The sequence below is a fragment of the Euprymna scolopes genome, chromosome 13 (assembly GCF_053919585.1).
Source record: "Euprymna scolopes isolate OS-2025 chromosome 13, ASM5391958v1, whole genome shotgun sequence".
NCBI lineage: Eukaryota > Metazoa > Mollusca > Cephalopoda > Sepiida > Sepiolidae > Euprymna > Euprymna scolopes.
The window spans coordinates 64,588,408-64,613,369 of record NC_136494.1 but is presented as its reverse complement, the minus strand read 5'-3'; the positions used below and the strand labels follow the sequence as shown (position 1 = coordinate 64,613,369).

The window sequence follows — 24,962 nt, the reverse complement described above, 5'->3', positions numbered from 1 at the left end:
TTAATTTAATTTTAAGCAAAGTGTTTCTTTTTTCGTTATTTGAAAGTAGTTTTAGGTAGCATAACATTGGCACAACCTTTAGCAAAATTCAACTTCTGTATTTCAACTTAGGAAGAATTTTCAAGTGAAGACTTAAATTAAATTCTTAAATATGAGACATTTTCTAGAATCAAAATAATGTTTCAATTTTTAAGTCTCTCAATGAATTAAATAAATTTGCTTTCTACCCTTCGTATGTTGAGCTCTCTGGTAACAAAGATAGCTTTTACTTAACTTAAAGAATAAAGCACTCAGGTAGCTTATAACCTCATAATTAGGATTTAGACATTTCCGTTACATGTGGTGATTATTACGGCATAATCAGGTTCGTACATTGGTTCGAGTTAGATTCTCTACGTTAAGCAACATTGAGCTTATCCTGGATCAGATTGGTGAAAATTTAGGAATACTAGGCACTCTATGTGGAAGGGTATCGACACATTCCAGCAAGAACTGCAATTCATAACATCGTCATCTCCCTTGCTGTACATGCGATTGAGAACCGCTTGTGAATTTTATATTCCCTAGCAACTTCCACTTTCAGAGAAAGTTGGCTTAACTCTCCTAGAGTGAATGTCGCTTTGTTTCATTTTTTTTTTTTTTATTACATATGGTGGTGGCTGATAGCTGGATCTATTTGATGTTTGATGACTAATAATGTATTTGGACTTGGAATCACACTTAGAAAAAACATGTCGGTTTTTAATCACACTGAAAAGCCATGATAGGGCGAAACAGTTTTATAGGTAAACTAAATATATGTAAGTTTATTACTCGAGTTTTGCTAAGCAAGGATTCTAAAAGTGCTCAACGCAAAAAACAAAACAAAACAAAACAAAACAAAAAACAATTTCTGTAGATATTAGTCCAAGAAGAGTTGTATCTCTCTCTCTCTCTCTCTCTCTCTCTCTCTCTCTCTCTCTATATATATATATATATATATATATATATATATATATATATATATATATTAAAGGGGCTATATATATATATATATATATATATATATATATATATATATATATATATATATATATATATATATATAACAATTCTTTCATCGATTTCGACATATAAGGTTCACACAACAATTAGGTTGTCCGAAATCCACCCAGATGAATTGTTTATAGTAGTAAAGGCTTGCATAGATCCATCCACACGTTTTGGAACACTGCTAACCTCAGTCAGTGCAATAGAATGCCATGGACAGAGTAGACCTCAGGTTTTATATCAGTGTTTACCTTCTAGATGAATGTCTTAATGAAGAATGAGGGGCATTTCTCAATTTTGTTTTTAAACGTGTGCCCAGATACAAACCTGGAAATTTTTACAATCCCACACAGTACATACATCACCTAGTATTTCCAAATAGTGACTCATCTGATACTGGCCAGGCTCATCGTTGCTTTATCTATCTATCTATCTATCTATCTATCTATCTATCTATCTATCTATCTATCTCCCTCTTTTTCTTTTTCTCTTTCTTTCTCTCTCTCTCTCTCTCTCTCTCTCTCTCTCTCTCTCTCTATATATATATATATATATATATATATATATATATATATATATATATATATATATATATATACTAGCATTGGTGCCGGCGTTGCCATATCCAAGGAACCTATATCTAAAATTTCAAGTGTCTAGACCCAAAATTGGCAGAGGAGTTTGGTAGAGTTCTCAAAGGTCAAGTCGTTGAAGTTTGACCCCTTAAGAGCCAAATTGCTGGCCGAAAACGAGTTACAAAGATTTTCCCAAATCTCAGTACCCTGTATATCAAATTTCGAGTCTGTAGACTGAAAATTTATTGTGTAGGAAAATGTACACAGATAGACAGACAGACAGACAGACAGACAGGCACTTTACCTTTTATAGATATATAGATATACTAGCATTTCAGCCAGGCGTTGCCCGGGTCTTTGGAGGTGTATGTTGAGCAAAAAAAAAAAAAAAAAGTGGTAATAGAAAGGCAGGCTCGAACCGGTATCGCGAAGGAGGAAAAGAATGGGAAAAACGTGACGTCTTTGCTGTTATGATCACCGCCAAACCGGAATGACGTAAGTTTAAATTAAGGCTAGACAATCGAAAAGAGGGGATGACTTTCGACAATATCGCCGAAAAAAGCGACCCCTCCCTGTAGAAAAATGCCTAATTGAGAGTGAAGAAATTAATGTTTTTAGCCAATTTTTCGGTATTTGTCGTCTGAAAGGTCGAGCTTAAAAACGATCCTGATCTTGTGAAAATCCGTCGCCTCTGTCGAACGTTTTAGGCAGACATGCAAACATACATACATACATTTATATATTGGTAGCTCCAATTTTCAACCCAAACTCTGAATACCCTTTATGTAAAATTTCAAACATTTAGACGAGAAATTGTCTGAGTAATTTGAGAGAGACCGCAGGTTTCAATTTTTTTTTTTTTAACTTAGACCCATATTATGACCCCTTAAGATGTATTGTTTTGGCCTCAAATCAAGTTATTAAGTTAGATCCATTTCCAAGAAACCTATATCTAAAATTTCAAGTGATTAGACTCCAAATTGGCGGAAGAGTTTGGTAGAATTCTCAAAGGTGAAATCGTTGAACTCTGACCCCTTAACAGCCAAATTTCTGGCCTAAAGAGGATTAGAAAGATTTTCCCGAATCTTAATACCCTGCATATCAAATTTCGAGTCTGTAGACTGAAAATTGACCGAGTTATTTTGTAGGGAAATGTACACAGACAGACACACACACACAGACACTTTCACTTTTATAGATATATTAGCAGTTTCGCCCGGCTTTGCTCGGGCCCTATGTACTGTTCATAACTTTATCTGCATATGTATATAGTAAAACGTGTGAATATGTACGATAATGCCTTTCTATATAACCAGCATGGGTGCTCGGCGTTACCTGGTGTTTTGAGGTGTGTATTGAGCAAAAAAAAAAAAAAAAAGTGGTAGTAGGAAGGCAGGCTCGAACCCGTATTGTGAAGGAGGAAAATAACGTGAAAAAACGTGACGTCTTTCCTGTTACGACCACCGGCAAACCGAAATTGCCGTAGGTGTAAATTAAGGCTAGGCAATCGTAAAGGGTGGATGACTTTCGAAAATAGCGGCGAAAAAAACGACTCCTCCCTGTTGAAAAGTGCCCAGTTGAAGGTGAAGAAATTAATGTTTTTAGCAAATTTTTCGGTATTTGTCGTTTGAAGGGTCGAGCTTCAAAACCATACTGATCTTGACTGATATTGATCAGTCACCTCTGTTGAAAGTTTTAGGCAGACATGCAAACTTACATAGATACATTTATCTATTGGTAGCTCAAATTTTCGACTCAAACCGATTTAAAAGCTTGCCTTATATCTGAATACCTTTTATGTAAAATTTAAAAATGTTTAGACCAGAAAGTGTCTGAGTAATTTGGTAGAGACCGCAGAGGTCAGATTATTTTAAAACATTGACCCCTATTATGACCCCTTAACATTTATTGTTTTAGGCTCAAATCAAGTTATTAAGTTAGAGCCATGTCCACGGAAGCTATATCTAAAATTTCAAGTGTTTAGACCCAAAATTGTCGGAAGAATTTGGTAGAATTCTGAAAGGTCAAATCGTTAAACTTTGACTATTTCACAGCCAAATTTCTGGCCAAAAACGGATTACAAAGATTTTCCCAAATCTCAGTCCCCTGTATATCAAATTTCGAGTCTGTAAACTGAAAGTTGACAGAGTTATTGCGTAGGGAAATGTGCACACACAGACACACAGATACACAGACAGGTTCATATATATATATATATATATTCAAAATGGCGTAAGGAAAACATATTAAAGGTATATGCAGCTTCTCTTCTAATTTTCGGATTTTAATCATTTCAAAACACACTTCATTTCCTTTTGACGGAATGATTGTTGCTATTTCTTCTGATGAGTTAAGGTCATAATAGATTCACTGATTGAGATAATAATTAAGTGATTGATTTTGCGCTACGAAACAGATACCACCACGAATTGTAAAAGTCAACTGAATTAAAGGAATACATTATAAGATGGTCAACATCATGAATTTTGGAATAGTTTTTTTGTCATTTATTCTCTCTCCCTCTCTGCCTCTATCTGTCTGTCTGTCTGTCTGTCTCTGTCTGTCTGTCTGTCTGTCTGTCTGTCTCTCTCTCTCTCTCTCTCTCTCTCTCTCTATATATATATATATATATATATATATATATATATATATATATATATGTCGTTGAAGTAACAAATAAAGTTTGGAAATAAATGACATACTTGTGTGATGCCAGCATATGTCCTTTTCATACCAGCTTTGATCCCTTGAGGTGGTTCGTTGGTAAATTTGATTGAGGCTTGCAAAAGATTGATTGGAAATTTTGGATGTTCTTCCGTGGTTAGCCAACACCGGAAATTATCATGGACACCTTCGCCATTGGTCACCTAAGTTATAAAAGAAAAAAAAAAAAGAAATAAGCATTGTAAATGTTTTTGGGTATTTATATTTCATTTATTTTATATTTCATATATATTTATTATTTTATTTACTACAAATTTTATTCATATGGCGTTATCGAATAGTTCTTTTTATTTCAGATTGTTTTGATTTCTTTTTTTTAATTATGCTGTATTTTCTTCTTTTTTTTACACACGTTTCTTTTGTTATTGTCATTAAATTAAATTAACTACGTGAACGCATACAGAGCTACTTTACTTATTTTAAGATCGCGGCCATTTGAAAGTAATTCACATCTGAAAAAGAAAAAAAAATATTTTGAAATAATTTTATCGTTTGGATTATTCGGTCAATTGTTCTAATCTTGCAGGTTACTCGTACAATGTTATTTATATATTCATTAGCGTTTCATTTATTTCAAAATACAGGGTGGGCCATAAGTCGCGCACCAAAGGATTTGAAATAATTCTGATAGTAATAAACGTTATTTATTAAAACAAAACTTAACCTATAAACTGAAAAACACGCTGTACACACTTATACAATCATAAAAAAGATGTATCTTATACACAAAGAAAAGAAAATATATTTTGCCCCGCAGATTTTACAGTTTCACATCACTTAATTCTTTGGTGCTTGACTTATTGCCCACCCTGTATAGTTGTAGTGTTTGTAATGTAAAAACGATGTTTTTGTTCTCTTTTCGAACGAAATAAAATAGCCGTTGGCATGCAAAATATAATAACGTTTCTCCTTCTCAAAACAACTTACAACCATTAAATTTTAAATCGTCATGCCGCGAGAATACTTTTTTGTTCTCGTTTAGAATAGTCTCAACCCATTTACTCATTTTGAGACTAGATTAAATATAATCGTTGGAAATGTTAGAATGTGTGTATGAAATGAAATGTGCGTTTCTTTGTCTTTATTTATTGCTGGATAGCAACGTGTTTTAGTTTCGATTTTGTATAGTACCCAATTCATTTTATTTTTTAATTTTGAAGTCCTACTACATATTGGACACAATATATTATCAATAAAAAAATGTGATCTATAATAATAAATACGAAATCTGCATGAATTAAAATATATATACACACAGATACATACTTTTTACTATTTCAAGTATATACAGATATACGCATATATATATATATATTCAGTGTTTACTCGAATAGTGTTCAATAAATAGCCTGATGATTTCCTCCGAGAATGACACAAAATTTATGTGTTCTTACTGCTCTATGTTCTTATATATAAAGAACATTTTTTTATATATAAAGTACAGTTTTTCTCCTTATATTTTTTATTGGTGTTTTTCTCATAAAGAGTACATGCGTATGTATTCTCACTCGTCCTATCAAAACGTTATCAAAATTTAATAGAATACAAATTCCGACAATCACTGAAACAAGAATATCTTCATCGCATTCGCCTACTTCAGGTAGAAACTATTTCGAATGAAACATTTTCTCTATATAATTTGAATATATCCTATTCTAATACAAACATATTTAAAATTTAAATATATATATATATATATATATATATATATATATATATATATATATATATAATTTAAGACACAGCGACAGAAAATAATACGAAACACTACTTTGGCTTTTCAATACATGCCATAAAAATAAAAACACACTATATTAAAATAAAAGCCTATTATAACAAAAGAAAATGGTTTTACTTACAAGTAAAACCGTTTTACTGTTAAACACCTTAAAGCGTTTGAAGGAACATCATCACACAAATAAAAACATAAAACAACCGAGATTTTACCATAATAAAAACGTACCGATTGCCAGTTTATTTATTTTTGCTTTTAATAAAGAACAAAAATATTAATGCATCAATATCAAGCGAATGCTTTTGTTCTCATTATTTAATTTTTCGCTTTTAACCACTCTCCTCGTAATGTAACAGAGCCGCTAGCACTTGTTGTAATAGCAGCAGCAGCAGCAGCAGCAGCAGTATGACACATATGCGAATGACCTAGCCGGAAAAGTGACATTACATGCAATTATCTCCCCTGACCAGGATATACATGCGATTGAGAACCGTTTATACATTTAATATTCCCTAGAAACTCCCTTTAAAGGAAGAAGCCGATTTAACCCATCCAGAGGGAATGCGGCTTCGTTTCGTTTTATTAAGCAGTTAGCTGTTGTCTTATTAATTTATTTTGACATATTCTTTCATTGCAACATTAGAGTCTTATTCCTTACGCTCTGCTCATTTTAATTACTCTTATTTAAACATATTCAACTAAATTAAATGTTCGTTTTTTGTTTTTTTTTTAAATTTAGAAAGCTCTTTTCCAAACATCTGAGAGTACAATGAGTTTCGCATTTATCTCCTTAAACAGAAAAAAAAAACAAACAACGTTTTACTTTGTAAATTAAGCATTTCGTTATTATAAAAAGTAAATAAAGTAAAACTAGTAAGATGCAGGGTTGGAAATAGGAGTTTCTTTGATTTATCTAATTTCTATAGCAACGCCAGAAAACGGATCGTGCTAGTAATATATACATTGCTTGTTAATATGTATTTATAACACCATACTAGGGTAGTTTTAAAAGTCAAGACTTATTTTTTTTACTCAAAAAGTTGAAGACCTACGAAGACAGGAATGTTACCATTAAAATGAACGACGTTTTCTGCTTCAGGATATATTTTTCTACATAGTCACAACTATTCTCAATGCACTTTTGCCATGAACTTAATGATGCATCGTTGCTTCTGACGCATGTCCATGACAGGTGTTGCTTTCGCAGAGTCTTACACTGTCAATACCTGTAAGAGAGAGTTGAAACTTTTGGGTCATGAATGCATAAGTTCAGTCATCATAACAATGGAATTTGCAATCCTCTTTGATCCATTCAGGCGAAATAAAAAAAATAGGAAGCATTACTTTTGGAACGCTTCTTGTATTAAAAAAAAAATCTAATTTAGTACACATGTAGATGGCAATACCGGCTCAGATCTGTTTAGTGCATGTGTCACATTTAGTCCTGTTTGTTGTGGTGCCATGCAAAGTGAAAAGAATGCCGACGAGATGGCTTGATTGTAAAAAGTGATTCTGACTATTGAAAATACAAGTTTCATACTTGACCGAAAAACTTCCAAATTCAACAAAATGATGGAAATGGTCGGAGATTATATCGGCTGAAACGTGAGAATAACACGCAAGATGAGAACAGTAGTCCGAATAATCAAAATAATACAGATAATCAATCCCCATCTCAAACATTTAGAAACATAAGTTTTATGTATGTTTCTTTTCCCAGGAAAGGCATTTTTATTTATATGTGCCTTGAGAATTAGAGCATTGACAATTATACAAAATAAATAATGAAAATTCAAAAAATAATATGGTTCGAGTGTATTAGAAAGAGTTTTTTTTGGGTCCTTTACTTTCCCGAACAACGCGAATGCATAAATCCCATTAGCAATGCACTACATATTAATATGCACATACTCATGTTTCGTCTTTCGAAGAGTTATCAGTGTGGTTTTATCCAAACAACACACCGACTTCAGTGCTCAAAGCCAGGACTTTCAGTCCACTATATAACAGTCTCTTTATTGAAATAAGATAATAATTTTTAATGTTTCTGAAATAAAAAAAACACACACACATATGAAAATATGATGCAATATATTTAAAAAATATCATTTAGTTTTGGTTGCAGACAAACACCAGAATTCAATTATATACCAAGATATAAATAGACAACATTGTTATTAAATCAGTTGATTGTTTTAATAATTAGCTTTGATAACAGACAGACACCAGAGCTCCATTGCACTAAGATACAATTGCAAATCGGATAGGCAACATTTTTATTTAATCAGCTGAATTCTTTAGATTTAAAAAATCATTAACGATATTATTCTAACTACAACCTTAAGAATAATTACCAAGATTGTTGAAAAAAAAAATGCTTTCAAATCTGAATCCTTGCAAAAGAAGAAAGAAGCATTTCTTGCATTTCGCATTCTTACCAATTCAAGGAGTTCATCCATAAAGTCAAGCCCAAGGTGACAATTCTGCAAAAGTACCCACCGACCTTCTTGCATTGAAATCTGCAGGAGTCTGCGTGCATGTACTTCCTGACCTTGCCCCATAGAGATGGAACCACATTCTGCAAGAAGAAAGCGAAACCTTTCTTAACACGTGCGTCACAAGAAAATTTGAAGGTCCAAAATCAATTTCACACGATTCAAAATCTAAAATTAAAATAAATTTAAATGTATTCATTTATTTATTCAATATGCCTTGTTGAGTATCATTTCTTTTAATCAAATCAGATTTTACTTCTCCTCATGATTATATATTTGTTAATTGTATAAATCACACACACACACACACACACACACACACACACACACACACACACTTATATATGAGTGTTGGGACAATTAATCGGAATTAGGAATCGAAAAATCGACAAATTTGGGGGTATCGGAATCGGAATCGGAATCGGAAAAAGTGGTGCCTATTTTCCGATGTCAAAACGATTCTTTTAATTGTCATTTTTATTTGATTTTGTTTAAAGCAAAATCTTCCATTGTTGGTAATAATGATAAAATAATAAATATTTATTGAGTTTTTAATACCAGTAAAGCTAAAGTATATAAATCATCCTCCACAAGTGTATTTTGACGTTTAGGAAAATATCTGCATATTTAACATGTATTTTTTTTTACAGAAACAGGGGAATATTACAACTATATAGTAAAATATTTAGAGATTTATAAAGAATCGGAGTTGGAATTGGTAATTGTATGAGAATCGGAAATTTAGTACAGAATCGGTAAGTGTATCGGAATCGGGAAAAATATCGGAATCATCCCATCACTAATATATATATATATATATATATATATATATATATATATATATATATATGTATATATATATATGTATATATATATATATATACATATACATATATATATACATATATATATATACATATATATACATACATATCTACATATATATATATTTATTTATATATATATATACATAATTCAATATATATAGATAGATGTATGTATATTTGTATTTAATAATAAAAGAATAATGACAAAATTAACTTAATATTAAAGCGATGAAAACCGTACAACGTGTTTTCAACTTAAACGCCAGACTATAAACAACCGCATTCATAGATAATTTTATGTACGTAAAAAAGTATTTAAATTTAATGCATAAATAAAAGAGGGTGAAAAATATAACTCTCTGTCAAGTAGTTAAGAGAATTTGAATAAAATGGTAGAGTTCCCATGCTGCTATTTCGCTAATAAAAAAAGAAAACAATCCCAATGATAAAACAGAAGACTACATACAATGTAGTTGTGGGTTCGATCCTTGCCACATCAAGCCATGCTGATGACTACTATTTAGAAAGAGTCCAGGGATAACTTTAATAATATAAATATATTGGATAATTATTAATAGAGAATTGGCTGTATGATAATAAATAAAAATATATACCTGAATTAAAATATAATATTTATGCATATTTTACAGCCAGGCAGCCTGCTTCTGGATTTTTTATCTTCCACCAGACTATCCATTCATTTGTAATCACCTTTTTCTTTACCATATTCCCTCTGCTTAACTCATTTTGTTTTCAAGTAAGATTTTTGACTTACTTGTTGTTTCATCAAATACTTCTGCATGCAAAATCCGATCCCGCATTTTGCTAATTCCTACCCTCTGATGAGAAGGAGAGTATTTCTTTGAAACTCCGCGGATTAAGGACTATCCATTTATCTAGTGTTTCCTTTTCAGATTAAATATGTTTCTAACTCATTTCAATTTGTTTTTTAACATATTTTATTAACTGTTTGCTCATATTATATATATATATATATATATATATATATATATATATATATATATATATATATATGAAGAGAAAGTTTTGATAAAAACTAAAATATTTTTGCATCTCTACGAGATTAAATATCATGTTGACAAGAAAGTTCTTGCAGTTTTAAACTTTTAAATTCAGATAAACATATTTTGGGCTAAGCAAAAATTTATTGATCGAAATAAACACCATCAGAATCAGCATACTGTTAATACTTTTACCAACGCAAAGCAAGTGTATTTATGCTAGTAACATAACTATCTTAAGCTCTGATGGCGATGAAGTCGCTGAAGGCGTTTTTGATACCGCTTAGTTATTTAAAGCATTTTTCACGCAGAAAGTTGGTGAGATGCTTGAAACACTGGTGGTCGGTAGGTGAAAGGTCTGGAGAATCAAAGTTTTTTTTAGCCCAATTCGTTCAACTTCTGCAGAGTTGGTATAGCAATGTGGGGTCGGGCATTATCCTATAGGAGAATTGTTTTTTTTTTTCTGTTGACTAATGCTGAGTGTTGCTGTCGAAGTTTCTGATACATTTCATCCATTTGTTGACAGTACTTTGCCGCCGTAATGGTTTCGACTGCATCTAAAAAACTGTAATGTATGAGACTGGTCGCAGACCACCAAAGAGTCAGCATTACCTTCTTTTGGTAAAACTGTACCTTCAGGAAGTGTTGTGCAGCTTTGTCTGCGTCTAACAACTGAGCTGAGCATTGCTGGTTGTCGTAAAGAACCCACTTTTCATCGCAAGCCAGGATCTGGTCGATTAATGGATCGTTCTTGTTGCATAAAAAAAGCGTAACGGCGTTTCTTTTGGTTGTCGTTCCAATCTCTCTGAAGTGGTTGGAAATCGTTCTATAAAGCTCTTAATTGATAGTTGTCAATATCCAATAGCCAACTACTACACTCATCATCTTCAAGATTCTTGTTGCCGCCACAAAATTTCTTAAACCACCATTATGCTATGCATTCACTAGTGATTCCTATGCCAAACACTTCATAATATCGCGAGTTGTTTCAGCAGTTTTTCGGCTTAGCTTGAATTGAAATAAGAAAATTGTGCGAATTTGCTTTTTTCCATCTTGTATTCCACGTTTTGAAAAGACGACATAATTTTTTTAAAACGATTGTAATTCAAACGATTAGATAGAGTGAAAAACACTCTTTAAAATGATATATAAAGTTAAAGTATTATAATGAAAAAAATTTTTTTTTTTTACATGGGGGTCACCACTTATCAAGGTCCGAAGGCCACTCAGGGATAAGGGTTATTGCGTGTACAGTAACCAATGAGATAGTATTGTAGTAATCATTAGTAATAGGGGTTTTGATAGAGTGTCTTACTTAAGGGGGCGACATCATTTGAAATCAAAATTAAAAATTCCGCAAGAACTTTGTCAACTTCATAGCACGAGCATTTTTGAAAATAAATAAAATTATGTTAATTCTCAGGACATAACTTCACTAGATTAGCTTCGCTCAGTGGTTAACATTCAATATTAAAGAGAACACATATGTTTCAATCCAGAAGAATACTGTGTCCAGGACTATTCACTCAGGGAATTTTAGCTGATACTTGAGCAGCACCATCGTGATGATCGGTCTTCCACATAAGGAAGATATATGCAAAAATATGGCAATAGCAAAAGAGGAGAGGACAAATGTAGCCAAATGATTGTAGAATAGAGGTTGTAGCAACATAAATACAAGAGGAAATGACCGAGAACTGCAGGAAGAGATTATGTCACGTCTTTGAAATCATGAAGGCAAGAATTACGTCTTTGGAAGCAGAGGAGTTTAGCCAGTGATTGAGCAAAATTGTTACTCCGTTCACCAGATTGGTCAGTCTTACAATTGAAAAAGTAGACACAGGTAAAAATATGGCAATTGTAAAGTAGATTCTGTATTTATTTGCACCATAAATATAGGAGGAAATTACATTAATTGCCATATTTTTACCTGTGTCTACTTTTTCAATTGAGTTCAGTGGAGAAAAACGGTTGATGATGTGTGCGGAAACGGGAAAGCTGAACGGGCAAGAAATGATGTACCTGAACAACAATGAGCAGGAGCGAGAAAATTGGAACATAGACCCTAGTAAGGACAGAATCAACAGGAATGAGAAAACTAGATTCTGGACATCATGGGATTACATAACATGGAGATTGCAGTGGATATCTTTGAGGTGTAAGGAGATGCCTCAGATAGGTCCTTTCCATGAGGACATGACCAATAGCTAGATCAAGTCTTATTCTAATATTCATTTTGTTTGGTTCTGAATTCTTATTTAGTAGTTAATTTCTTTTTTTACAAGGAGAGATCATTCTCATGAAATATATTTTATTACTAGAGTTACTTCCCTTACATCATTTTTTATTATACGTTTTGGTTTTTGTTCATTTTTTCATTTAATTGTTCTTTCTTTTTCATTTTATTTATTTTTCATTGTAGTTATCCAGTTTTTAATTATACTATTTTGTTGCTCTATTTATGTTAACATTATTCTTACATGGTCGATTGATCTATGGTTTTCATTTTTTTTATGTTACTCGCTCTACATTTCCAGCTATGTTGTTATTTTTTAGTGAAATTAAGTATCGATTTCTGTGCAGGCGTCCGTGAATTACATCTTATCGTCTGTTTAATATTTTTTCTTCTGATATTAGTATATGGTATGGAAAGGTTTCATCTTTTTGATTTGCTTGGTTTATATTTTTTCGCTTTATGTACAATGGACCATCTTAATTTATATTCAATTTTATTTTTATTTAATTCTTTAACCCATACTGCTAATGTGGTTGAGTTTTTCTTAGTTTTTTCATGTTATTTTCGTTATTTTTCTGTTGTTTTCTTCATTGCGATTGTCTTTATTATTGTTATCATTTCTTCTGTTGTTTTTGTTACGATAATGTTATTTTCTTTTTCAGTGTCTTGTTTAAACGATGTAAGATGATTACGATATCTGTCCGTAAAGCTATCTATCTATCTATCTATCTATCTATCTATCTATCTATCTATCTATCTATCTCTATCTCTCTCTCTTTCTTTCTCTCTCTCTCTCTCTATATATATATATATATATATGTATATATATATATATATATACATATATATATATATATATATATATATATATATTTAAAGTGATGGTTGTGTAGTTCGAACGAGAGAAAAATATGTATATTTAAAAGAGTGTAGCCATCAACAATTGTGGGTTTTTTAGCCTTTTATCATTTTTTATTTTAAAATATTTTCATAACACGTTTCAAGCCTTGTTCAGCTCTCTTCAGATATTTCAGATATTTTTATATAAAGTTTTTTTAAGTGAAAGTTTGAAATGTTAATTTGGAGATCATTTTCAATGTTATCAGATGTAAAATGCTCTCCAAATTAACATTTCAAACTTTCACTTAAAAATACCTTTATATAAAAATATCAGAAGAGAGCTGAACAACGCTTGAAACGCGGTATAAAAATATTAAAAGGCTGAAAAACCCACAATTCTTGATGGCTACACTCTTATATATATATATATATATATATATATATATATATATATATATATATATATATATATATATATATCGGGTAGTGCAAAATAGTGGCAAAACGGCTCATTTAGATCTAAATTCTCAAGTGCGCATTGTGACTGTCAATTTGTTGTTTTGCGTTTTTCAGTCAACTGAAAAATAAAAACAAACGAATGTGAAAAACGGATAATGTCGAAAACGAGACAAAAAAAGCAATAATAATGCACTTTTGTTTTATCGCCGGCTAATTTGAGTTGGGTAAAAAACAGTTTTTAAAAAGCGAAAATAAATCTTATAATCGAATTTTGTAGCTTTTTAGGTGAAATGAAGACATGAAAAAATAGGAAAAGAAAACATTTGGTAGCGTGATTTATGTTGAGAAGTTATTGAACTTATATAAAATATATATTTTCTCAAATATAAAATAAAAAAGTTTATTTACTATCAATAATTCATTATCAGTTCATTTCCTATCTTATTTTTACACACACACACACACACACACACACACACACACACACACACACACACACACACACACACACACACATATATATTTCATTCACAGACGGAGAGCTTCACCGTATCACAGCTCTCCAATATGAGAAACTGTTAGAAATAAGTAGATTTCTTTTGATATAAGATTGAGCAATAAGACAAAATAAATAAAAAGCTTTCTTTGTGCATCTCTTATTTTTCATGAATAATTAGAGAAAAAGGCATTTTTTTTTATTAGTTAAGAGTACTATTGTAAATACTAAAGGTAGTGCTTCAATGACATCTCTTTATATTACCAACACTTAGCAAAAGAAGAAAATAAATTTCGAGACAACCATTCTTTGAAAGGACAGAAGAATACCAGCGAAGTGTAATTTATTGTGTGTGTGTGTGTGTGTGTGTGTTGAGATTAATGTACAATATTTTTGGCATTGTTTGGTTGTTTTAAGTAAGTGCTCAGGTAATTCTTAGTTGAAAATTTAAGTTGGAATTAATTTCTAACAAAGCAAGTATTTTAAGCTAAGATCGAAACCGATTCACCCAGCTATTTGCACAAACAACGAATGGGAATCTCGAGATTCAAGCACGACCGAGGTCTTCTCTACAATCTATGACAACACTTTAAAGGCTAGCAATGACCAATATCTTTCTGATTCTCTCTCTTCTGATCTTGAGTATGTGGTGCAATGGGGAAGAAGGTGGCTGGTTAATTTTCATGCATCGAAAATACAGCTTCTCTCCTTTCATCATAATCGCTCCAACCCCCATCATGCCTCAATTGAAATGACTGTTGTCATCTCGTGGAAGCTCCATGTCTTGACAAGCTTATGGGACTGACCTTCATTCCTGATCTGAAATGGAACATGTACATCAAATCTGTTGCCAAGATCGCTGGAAAAATGATTGGATCACTCTGCTTCAGTAGATATCTCATTTCTGATGTAATCCTCTATCTATATAAGAGCCAAGTATGTCCTAAAATGGAGTACTGTTACCAAATCTGGGCAGGAGCTACACAGTGCATCGTCACTTGCCTTGATAGAGTTCAAAGCCAGTTTTAAAATCTAGTAGATGATGCCCTTTTCTCTTCCCTGCAATTTCTTTCCCACAGAAGAGACGTTGCAAGCCTGTCTCTGCTCTATCACTATTTTCATGGCAAGTGCTCGACTAAACTCTAATCCATAGTCCCTCCCCCCCATTGTCAAACTTTCACAAAAAACACTCGACTAGCTACAACTACTATATATGATTTCCCCCACTCTCTATCTGCCTAAATCTAAACGCAGATTCCATGAAAAAAGCTTCTTTCCTAGAACTGTCTACCTATGGAACACTGTTCCACTGTCTTGCCCCCTGGTTGAATACAACATGGTAGCCATCAAATCCAATGTAAACAAGTTCTTGTTGAGCCTTCTTCATAAATATTCAGATTTTACTCAATTTACACTATCAACGATTACTAAACTACCACCTTATATTCATTAATTCTTATCCTCGAGTGGCCCTCGGGTCTTGATAAGTGGTGACTCCCATGTGAAAAAAAGTTCATTATAAACGTTACTTGTCAAAAATCACTTCATTGATTAATAGGCATTTACTCTTGTCAGGTGGGGGCTAGACTTTTTTTTTGATAGGGGCTAATTACAGCTCAACATAAAAAGTGAAAATGCTTTCTGCTAGTTTGATGGATTCTTTTAGAGAGTCAGTGTGAAAAGTCCTTAGGGAAGTAGAGATAAGGAATATAAAACTTAATTGCTTGTATATCCACTCTCTTTATTTCTCTATTCCTTTGACTGTTTATCATAATTTATAACCATAGCAAACTATGAGCCTGACTACAGAACTACTGGAAACATAACCCATGACAAGTGACTTAATTAACCACCATGTAGGACTGATATTTATTATGCTTGGTCCTTTTCATGTTCTTTGTTTCTGCCCAAAAAACTTATAATTTTTGCACAGCAGCTAAGAGGCTCCTCATCAACATTGAACCAAAACTATGTAGTTCAATTTTTGGGTGGATTTTTCTCAATAGAGAATTTTTTTCAAAATAATAACTTCATTATTTAAGCATGTTCAGTACTATTCTGCAAAAGTACCCAGAACTCTAATAATACCTAATTTTCTTTCACAACAAAAAGTTATAATTGTGGATTGGGGAAATACTTAACAAACAACAATACAAAAACACCGATAATTTCATAAATATTCGTAAACCAGAAGAGTACCCGATTCAAAGTTAGCAACAAACGTGTTTGGTCAGAGTCTTTTCCTGATATTAAACTTCATCAGTAATATAACTTTGGGCGAGAGTTTCAATTCCCCAAATTTATTTATTCATTAAATTGTTAGGTGAAAGTATACAATAGTTAGCAAATAACCTTCCTCTTTGTATTAAACATGGCTTTCTGTATAATAACGTTATTATTTTTGCACGCTCAATAAGCTGCATTTTATTTAGAAAGCCATCTTTAAAATAGAGGAGACACTTTGTTAACTATTCTGTACTTTTATCCAACAATGTAAACAGGAAGTTTTTTAGATCAGGAACGGAGTTTGACCAAACACCGTTTGCTGTTGATTTTGTTGTCGGGACTTTGTTGTCAGGAAATTCATAATAATAATAATAATAATAATAATAATAATAATAATAATAATAATAGGTTTAACGCTCTTTTTATCTACTAGTATACATTGGATGGTATTAAAATGTGATTTTCAAGATAAAGCTATCTCTGGCCAGGTTTTTATTTATCCCTATTTCTAGTATGTTCGTTTTTATCAATTTCTATCATGTTTTCCTTCTAAACTGGACCTGTCACTTCAATTCTTCTACATCCACTTACCATTCTTTCAACGTGGTCATACCATTACAGTCTCCTTTGTTACATATATGTCTTCCTGCACTGTTCAGACTGAATATTCCTTTGAGGTCATCAGAACTAGGTTAGTCTTTAAAACTCACATTACCCATCTATCATATCATACTCACATAATGTCTCTCCAAAGAAAGTAAGGTCAAAATAAAAAAGTTAGAGGTCAGGATATTACTTCATGGCCAGGAAGTCCCAAATAAGATATAGCAAAGAAGTAAGAAAGATATACCTGTAAACCGGGTGCATTGGGAAATTATTTTCAATGGTCTAATCTCAAATCCCACTCTTCTGATCTTGTGTTACATCTTCTCACTGTGGGAAGGAGATAATCAACTTATAGTTGAGTCTTTGGGGCATATAACCAAGGAATTGACCTCAGACATCACCAAGATATCACCATGCCACTGCTCCCCATCCCCTAAAATAATGCACAGTATTTATCTACTTACTTATATTTTTCTTCTTTGCAAGTTTAACAATATTTTCCGTTGGATCGGATCCCATTGAAAGGAAGCAAATCATTGGAACATGGCTGTCGGATTCCTCACTCATTGCTTCGAGATTCAAAATCACTCCTTCTGCAAACTGAACAAAAAGATATACAATTAAACTAAAATAAAGCTATATAACAAATAAAAAAAAAAGATGCTGAATCCATCAGGTTATCCCATAAGTTCTGTCCAAATATTAATGTTTTAGGTGAAAATGTATATCATATACATTTGGACACGTTTTACTTAAATGAATTTTATTTTACAAATTTCACCGCTGTAATCCATTAAAACATAATGTCATTAAAGGAACATTTGAGGCAATAAAACGTTTTCTAAAATTCAGGAAAAGATAACTCTGCAGCTGAAGCACTCGAAATATTTATACAGTTTATGGATAAGAATGCCTGAATGAAAGGGTGTGCAGAAGATGGTTTACAAAATTAGGAAATGTAAATTTTGCCCTTGAAAATCGAAACTGATTAGCTAAGTGTGATAAAGATACCCTTGTGGCACCTCTTAAAGAAAAACCTGCAGTATCAGTTGAATTAATAATGACATCTTCTTTATACTGTTGAATTGTCAATAACTGTCAATCTGTTAAGAGTTATCTCCCCTGCAGCATATTTATTAAAAGCTCGGATATATCTTGTTCTATAGAGTAAAGATTTAGAGTTATCTGCTCTTATTTTCTTTCTGTTTGTTGTAAATTCCTGTAAGGGCTACTTGCTTGTGCCAGTATTTCATAATGTAAATAAAGCGATCGCCTCGTGTGGGCATTATGGAAAAGCATGCACGTGTGGTTTTATTGAATTTGCTTACTAGTTTGGAGTATGAAGTCTTTTTTTAAACAAGCTATACTTTGATGTGATTTATCGTTGACTTTATAATTAACCATCATAAACCATAACAATGTGGGAAGGTTCTTAAGCTTGCAATGACGTGAAGAGAACTTTTTCAGGGCAGGTGCTCAAGTGAAAAAAAATGGCAAAAATGTAGTGATAGTTTGACACAGGACTATAATACATTCCTCTGAAAAGGGCACTTTTAAAACAGGAGTAAAACGGGCAGGTGTATGGACACTCCTACCACCCTCCCCCTGTACGTCCCTGTAAGCTTGGAGTATGGATGATTCATGAATTGTCTGAAAGCAACTGTAAACTGCGAGCTGAGAAAACAGTGGGCGGTCGAATACTTAACAGAGGGTTGGAAGAGCCCTACTAACCTTAATATTTTAAATATCTGTAAATGTTATTCCACACTCCAAAGGGAATATTTAGTAAATAAAATCCTTTTAAAACAAATTGAGGATCATTTAAGTAAAATCAAGCCAAAGAGTGAATGTGGTATTTTGGTAAGAATGTTTAGTGTACGAAAGACCAACAGTTTTTTTACAAAATTGGATGACCATCGCCACCCTCCTCCTCAATGATTCGGGCTTCATGTCTACGGCAAAGGATGAACTTCATGATAATTATTTTTGTTATAAAGAAAACATGTTTAGAATATGAGTTTTTGCTTAAGTAAAATATTTTATATTTAATAGCGATTTCTCCCTGCCATGAAAAAAAAACCAAAAACAACATCTTTCCAATTAGAAAGCCTAGCCCACATTATCAAAGCATCAATCACTAATTTTGAATCTCGTCTCTACTTTTTCTCCCCCTTTCAATGGTAGCCCTTGTAGATTTTAAAATATAATTTAGCTTTTATTTCTTTTCACAAAGTTGGGTGATATATTGGAAGTGAGATTAAAACGCCAAATTCAAATTTGAAATAGAACAACTTTCTGATATACTGGTTATGTGTATCCGGTTCACGTCCAAAGTAAACATATTTGCATATTGTTTTGTAAGAAGACATCTTATTAACTCACTTATTGTTCATACTTATTGTTTTCTAATTTACTGATGATGTGACAGAGCACATATGAAAATATCAGCAACAGGGAAGGATGGATGCCAAGCGGTTGTATTAGCAGCAGGAGCAACGTTTGAATGCAATGCAAATTAGGAAGTGTACGGGGCTGGCGCTTTCTTTATTTTTACAAAGAAATCACCACTTATCAAGGCCCATAGGCCACTCGAGGATAAGGGTTAATGAGTGTACAGTGGTCAAAGGGAACATGTCAGTCATGGTTAGTCGTGGAAATTTGGTAAATTGGATTGCTTAAGGGGATGGCTCATCAATAATTTGTACACGTTGGACTTGAAGCCAACCATCAGTTGGAAAGCAGGAAAATGGAACAGAGTTCCACAGGCGTGCAGTTCTAAGAAAAAAGCTTTGTTCATGGAATCTGCGTTTAGGTTTAGGCATAGATAAAGAATGGGAGAAATTATTGATAGTGGTTTACGTGAGAAGAGTGTTTTTTATGAAAGTCAGGCCAGGGGGACCATAGATTGGAGGTCAGATGAGCACTTGGCATGAAAATAACAATAAAGCAGAAACAGGCTCGCAACGTCTCTTCTGTGAGAAAGAGGTTGTAGGGAAGAGAAAAGGGCATCCCCCACTAGGCTATGAAGTCTATTTTGAACTCTGCTAAGGCAGGATAAGCTGCTTCTAGCAGCTCCTGCCCAGATGTGGCAACAGTACTCCATCCTTGGACACACTGGACTCTTATACATGTAGAGAATTGCATCAGCAGTGAGATATTTACTGGAACGGTAGAACGATCCCACCATTTTCTCAGCAGCCCTGGCAATGGATTCTATGTACGTGTTCCATCAGGAGTAAAAGGTCAAGCCTAGAATTTAGTCAAAACATGGAGCCTCCTCAAGATAAGAGCCATTCATTTCAATTGATGCCAAACGGGGATCAGAGATTTTATAATGGAAAGATAGAAGTTTGATCTAAGATGCATTAAAATTAATCAGCCACCTCTTTCCCCATTGCACCACATGCTCAAGATCAGAGGATAGAGAATCAGAGAGAACTTGCTCGTTTACGGCTGTAGAAGTGTTGCCATAGATGGTAGTGTAATCAGCTTAAATATCTACAAATGATCTTAGAATGTGCTTTGGGAGATCATTTGATGTAGATCAGAAAGAGAGTTGGGTCTAAGATGGATCCCTGAGGGACTCCAGCATTAATTCTGTGAGCTTCAGATTTTTGCCCATCAACCACTACTCTTATGAACCTATTAGAGAGAAATGATTTAATAATTGAAAAGACGTTTCCAGCTATACCTTAGCTGAAGATTTTGTGGAGTAGACCTTTATGTCATACCTTATCAAAAGTCTTTGATATGTCAAAAGCAATTGCCTTAGAAAGGAAGTCTCCATCGAGAGATTTGCTAATCCTATGAGATATAACTGTTAACATATTAGCAGTTGAGCTAGCAGAACGGAAACCATATTGCATGTCACTGAGGAGAGGAAAAAAAAAGGATACCACCTGGTCAGGGAGAAAAAAATGGAAGTCGAAGGAGATGAACGTGTAAAGTGAAGGCAAGAATGGGCCGGCTGTGGCCAGCGTGCGATTGGAAGAAAAAGTCAGATGAAATAGACATGTGGCAGAGAGAGACTTTGTCGAAGCGGGAGAGTAAGGGTAATACATGCTTTTGTTTAAAAAGAAAAAATGCCGAACCGGATTTTTTATTAATTTTTTTCCAGTATTATTTTTATGGATTACTAAAGTAAAGTGTAACGTGACATAACGATACAATGGCACAGAGTTTTGTTTCATATCATCGATAACATATTAGCATTTTGGATGAAAAGAGTCATTTCAGATCGATTTACGTCTGGAAATTAAATCCAGTTCTACATTGTAAATGGAAACAAACGTACATATCACGGCAAAGCACAAATTCACTTATTACAAGTCTGCACATTAATTTCATTAGAAAATTAAATTCCACCAAAAAGCATTTCCATTCGTATACAAGTCAATTATTTTATTCTTTTGGTAATTGTAAATTAAAAACAATTCTCTACTGCAAACACATATACCACAACCAAGCAAACAAGTATAACCTCCACGTATGCACACATACATACACCTAACTTTTTACAAATAATTTTCATGCATTCATTTCTTGCTACGATGTGCAGACCGTTTCGATCATCATAGATCTCATCAGGCAAGGAAAATTAAAAGTTCAAAAATTAAAAATGATTCAGGGCCATTTTCAGTTTTTGAGGAGATAAACTTAGCCATGACTAGCATGGAGCGAAGTTAAGGCTCTTAGATAAGAGCCTTAACTTCGCTCCACGCTTTGATTCATGCCAGTCATGGCATATTCTCTCTCTTCAAAATTTGAAAAGGTCTGGAACCTTTTTAATTTTTGTATTTTAATTTTTCTTGCCTGATGAAATCAAATATGATTGAAACGGTATGCAAATCGTAGCAAGATATGACTGTATTTACATAAAGAATAAGAAAAAAAAAAAAAAAAAAAATATATATATATATATATATATATATATATATATATAAAATATACCTAAATATGCTTACATGTGTATATATAGTGTCCTAATAATCTAGCTTTAGTTTTGCTGCTTTTGTTGTCTCCCCTGTGGCCTTGTCAGGACACTGATATACGTCTCTTTATTAGAATTTCAGAGTGTGAGAGGTTATATAATTGTTTCCACAGCCAAGCATCGTCGTAGCTCACAAAATCTATGAAAGCCAACAAAACGAAAGTTCAAGACTCGAGTTTTGCCCTCATTTGTGCTCATAAGTTAGACAAATATATATATATATATATATATATATATATATATATATATGGCCTTGGAAGTTTTTTTAACCTTTAAAACTATACAAAAAAAACTTTTTAAATTTTTATATTTTTTATCATTCGTTAGAAAACTATTTAGTCAGTAAGTCATTTAATAACCTGCAATCACTACATTAACTCGCTCTCTCGAATTCACTATAGTACTAATGTTAATTTAAGGATCATCAGTTATTTACCATGAAACACTGTTTCGAGGATTTGAAAAACAAAACAGTATATCAAATCATAGCTCCCCAGCAGTGCTGATCAAACACCACCTCCCTTAATCTTAAGAAGAAAAAATGTTACAGATATTAGATCTAGTTTCCTATTCTTAATTTGGCTAGTTTATTCATGTTATAGCAATGAATTCCTTACCTGTGAGATTCATCTGTTTCCAAACTCATATATATATATATATGTAATTATGGTTAAAATTGTGCCATTTTTATTTTTTATGTAAGACGGGTTTATATTCCGAAAGATTGCAGCAGTTATTAGTTTAAAAGCATTTATAATGATTCATACCAGTTGATAAGCGTTTATAAGTAGTGACGTCCATAATGCACCGATTGCCTTGTATTTATATACTTAACTCTCTAATAGAAACAGGAACAAAGCAAATATTATTGTTATGGTCAACACAATGCAATTACATTCATCTTTCTGTTTATTGTGATGCTTAGCAAAGGGAAAAAATGAGAAATCTTACCAAGTTTATGTACAGATAGAAATCTCATAAAACATGGCGATTATTCGTAGAATTAGCACAAAGGAATGTTCTACGCGATGGTTTTTGTTCTTCTATTTATTTTGTTTTCTTATAAATCTGATAATGTAAGATTTATACACAAAATAGGAGAACACAAGAATTATTTCTTGACTAGCAAGATTACATAGCATTTCCCGAATGACAAATTTGTGGAAGCTTCTAGTGCAAAACAAGATTTTCTAACCTAATAGGTCTTGTATTGTCTGCAAAACTCGAAGCCCTGTTGCATCACTGCAGTGCTGCATCCCTGCGTATATTTTGCAGGTACTTCCACGGAATATGCCCTGATGAACTTTTTACACTTGTACCCTTTTAACAAAACATACCCCAACCCATCTGTCTTGCAGAAAAATTCCACTTCTTCACTCTAGATCCTTAAATTCGAGAGGGTTTTTTTTTTTTTTAAAAAGCTTCTTTCCATGGATCGCTTCCCCTTGCAATTCTCTTCTTTTTTCCTGACCATATCAACATGCAGAAATTTAAATGTAAAATGAACAAATATTTTACTGCTCATCTCCCCACCAAGGTTGCCCTTTATAAATCTGGTCCCTATTACAGTAGTCACTTATGCATCAGTGGCAATATGTCTTGTTTAGGGTGAATGACATAATAAATAAAATCATTTAAATGTCTCCAAATATTGTGCGTGTGTGTGTGTGTGTGCGTGTGTGTGTGTGTGTGCGTGTGTGTGTGTGTGTGTGTGTGTTTATTTAGTTAGGATATTATTTTTGAAAGAAACTGCTTATTTACAAGTAGAATTTCTTGGAAGAGGTGGCAATACTTTGATAAATATTTTATTTACACTATCTCTGGTTAGAGCAGATTGCACACTGACATAAGCATTCTAATGACAGTTTTCTGAGCCCTATTACTTCCGTACTGGCTCATGACAAATAGGAAGCAGGTATTTTGTTTGTGATACAATCACTACAAGATTATCGTACAGAGTCAACAGACTCCTACCTCGTTTGGCTTTTCAACAGGGTCCGCCTTTCCTAGATTTATTGCCTTCACGATAGTTGAGGAACTCCATTTACTAACACTTCAGAATATCAAAGTGAGACTAACAGATGATACACTTTGCCCAAGAGAAACCTGGAACTAAGGTATTATACATAACTGGTTATATAAATACATACAGCGCTTAGTATTCTCAAAACGTCACCCATCTGATTTTGGCTAGGTTCAATGTCGGTTAACTTCAGTGATCTAATGAGAACTGGCATGCCAATGCACAATTATGCTGTATATTTGACAAATATCCAACCTAAAAAGCTCTTAATATTGACTTGCACTCAAAATGAATGTAGTTTAATGGGGAAAAAGGTGGCTTATTAATTTTAATGCACTGAAAACTATGATTCTCTTCTTTCATAATCACTCTGACCCCCATCCTGCTTTAATTGAAATGAATGGCTTTCGTCTTGGCAGCTCCATGACTTGACAATCTTCTGGGACCAATCTTCCCTCCTGATCTGAAATGGAACACATATATCAACTCTGTTGCCAAGATCGCTGGAAAAATGGTTGAATCACTCTACTGCTCTAGCAGGTATCTTACTGCTTACCTATTATGTCCTAGATATTAAGCCCCCTACATCACACACACACACACACACACACATATACATGCACTGTGCCTTGTTTGGGATAAAAATGTAATGCAAAAAAAGAAGTGAGCGATCTCTTAT

The 24,962-nt window shown here is 33.1% G+C and overlaps 1 protein-coding gene across 1 annotated transcript in view; it reads right to left on the bottom strand.

The window, feature by feature from the left end:
- LOC145292051 (dynein axonemal heavy chain 5-like) overlaps positions 1-24,962 on the bottom strand; it is a 579,775-nt gene that overhangs the window by 46,305 nt on the left and 508,508 nt on the right. Inside the window, exons 74-76 of the mRNA XM_080138079.1 lie at positions 17,735-17,870; positions 8,502-8,641; positions 4,307-4,471 (exon numbers count right to left, since the gene is read on the bottom strand). Of these exons, the coding sequence (XP_079994205.1) occupies positions 4,307-4,471; positions 8,502-8,641; positions 17,735-17,870 (441 nt within the window). The remainder of the gene's footprint in view (positions 1-4,306; positions 4,472-8,501; positions 8,642-17,734; positions 17,871-24,962) is intronic.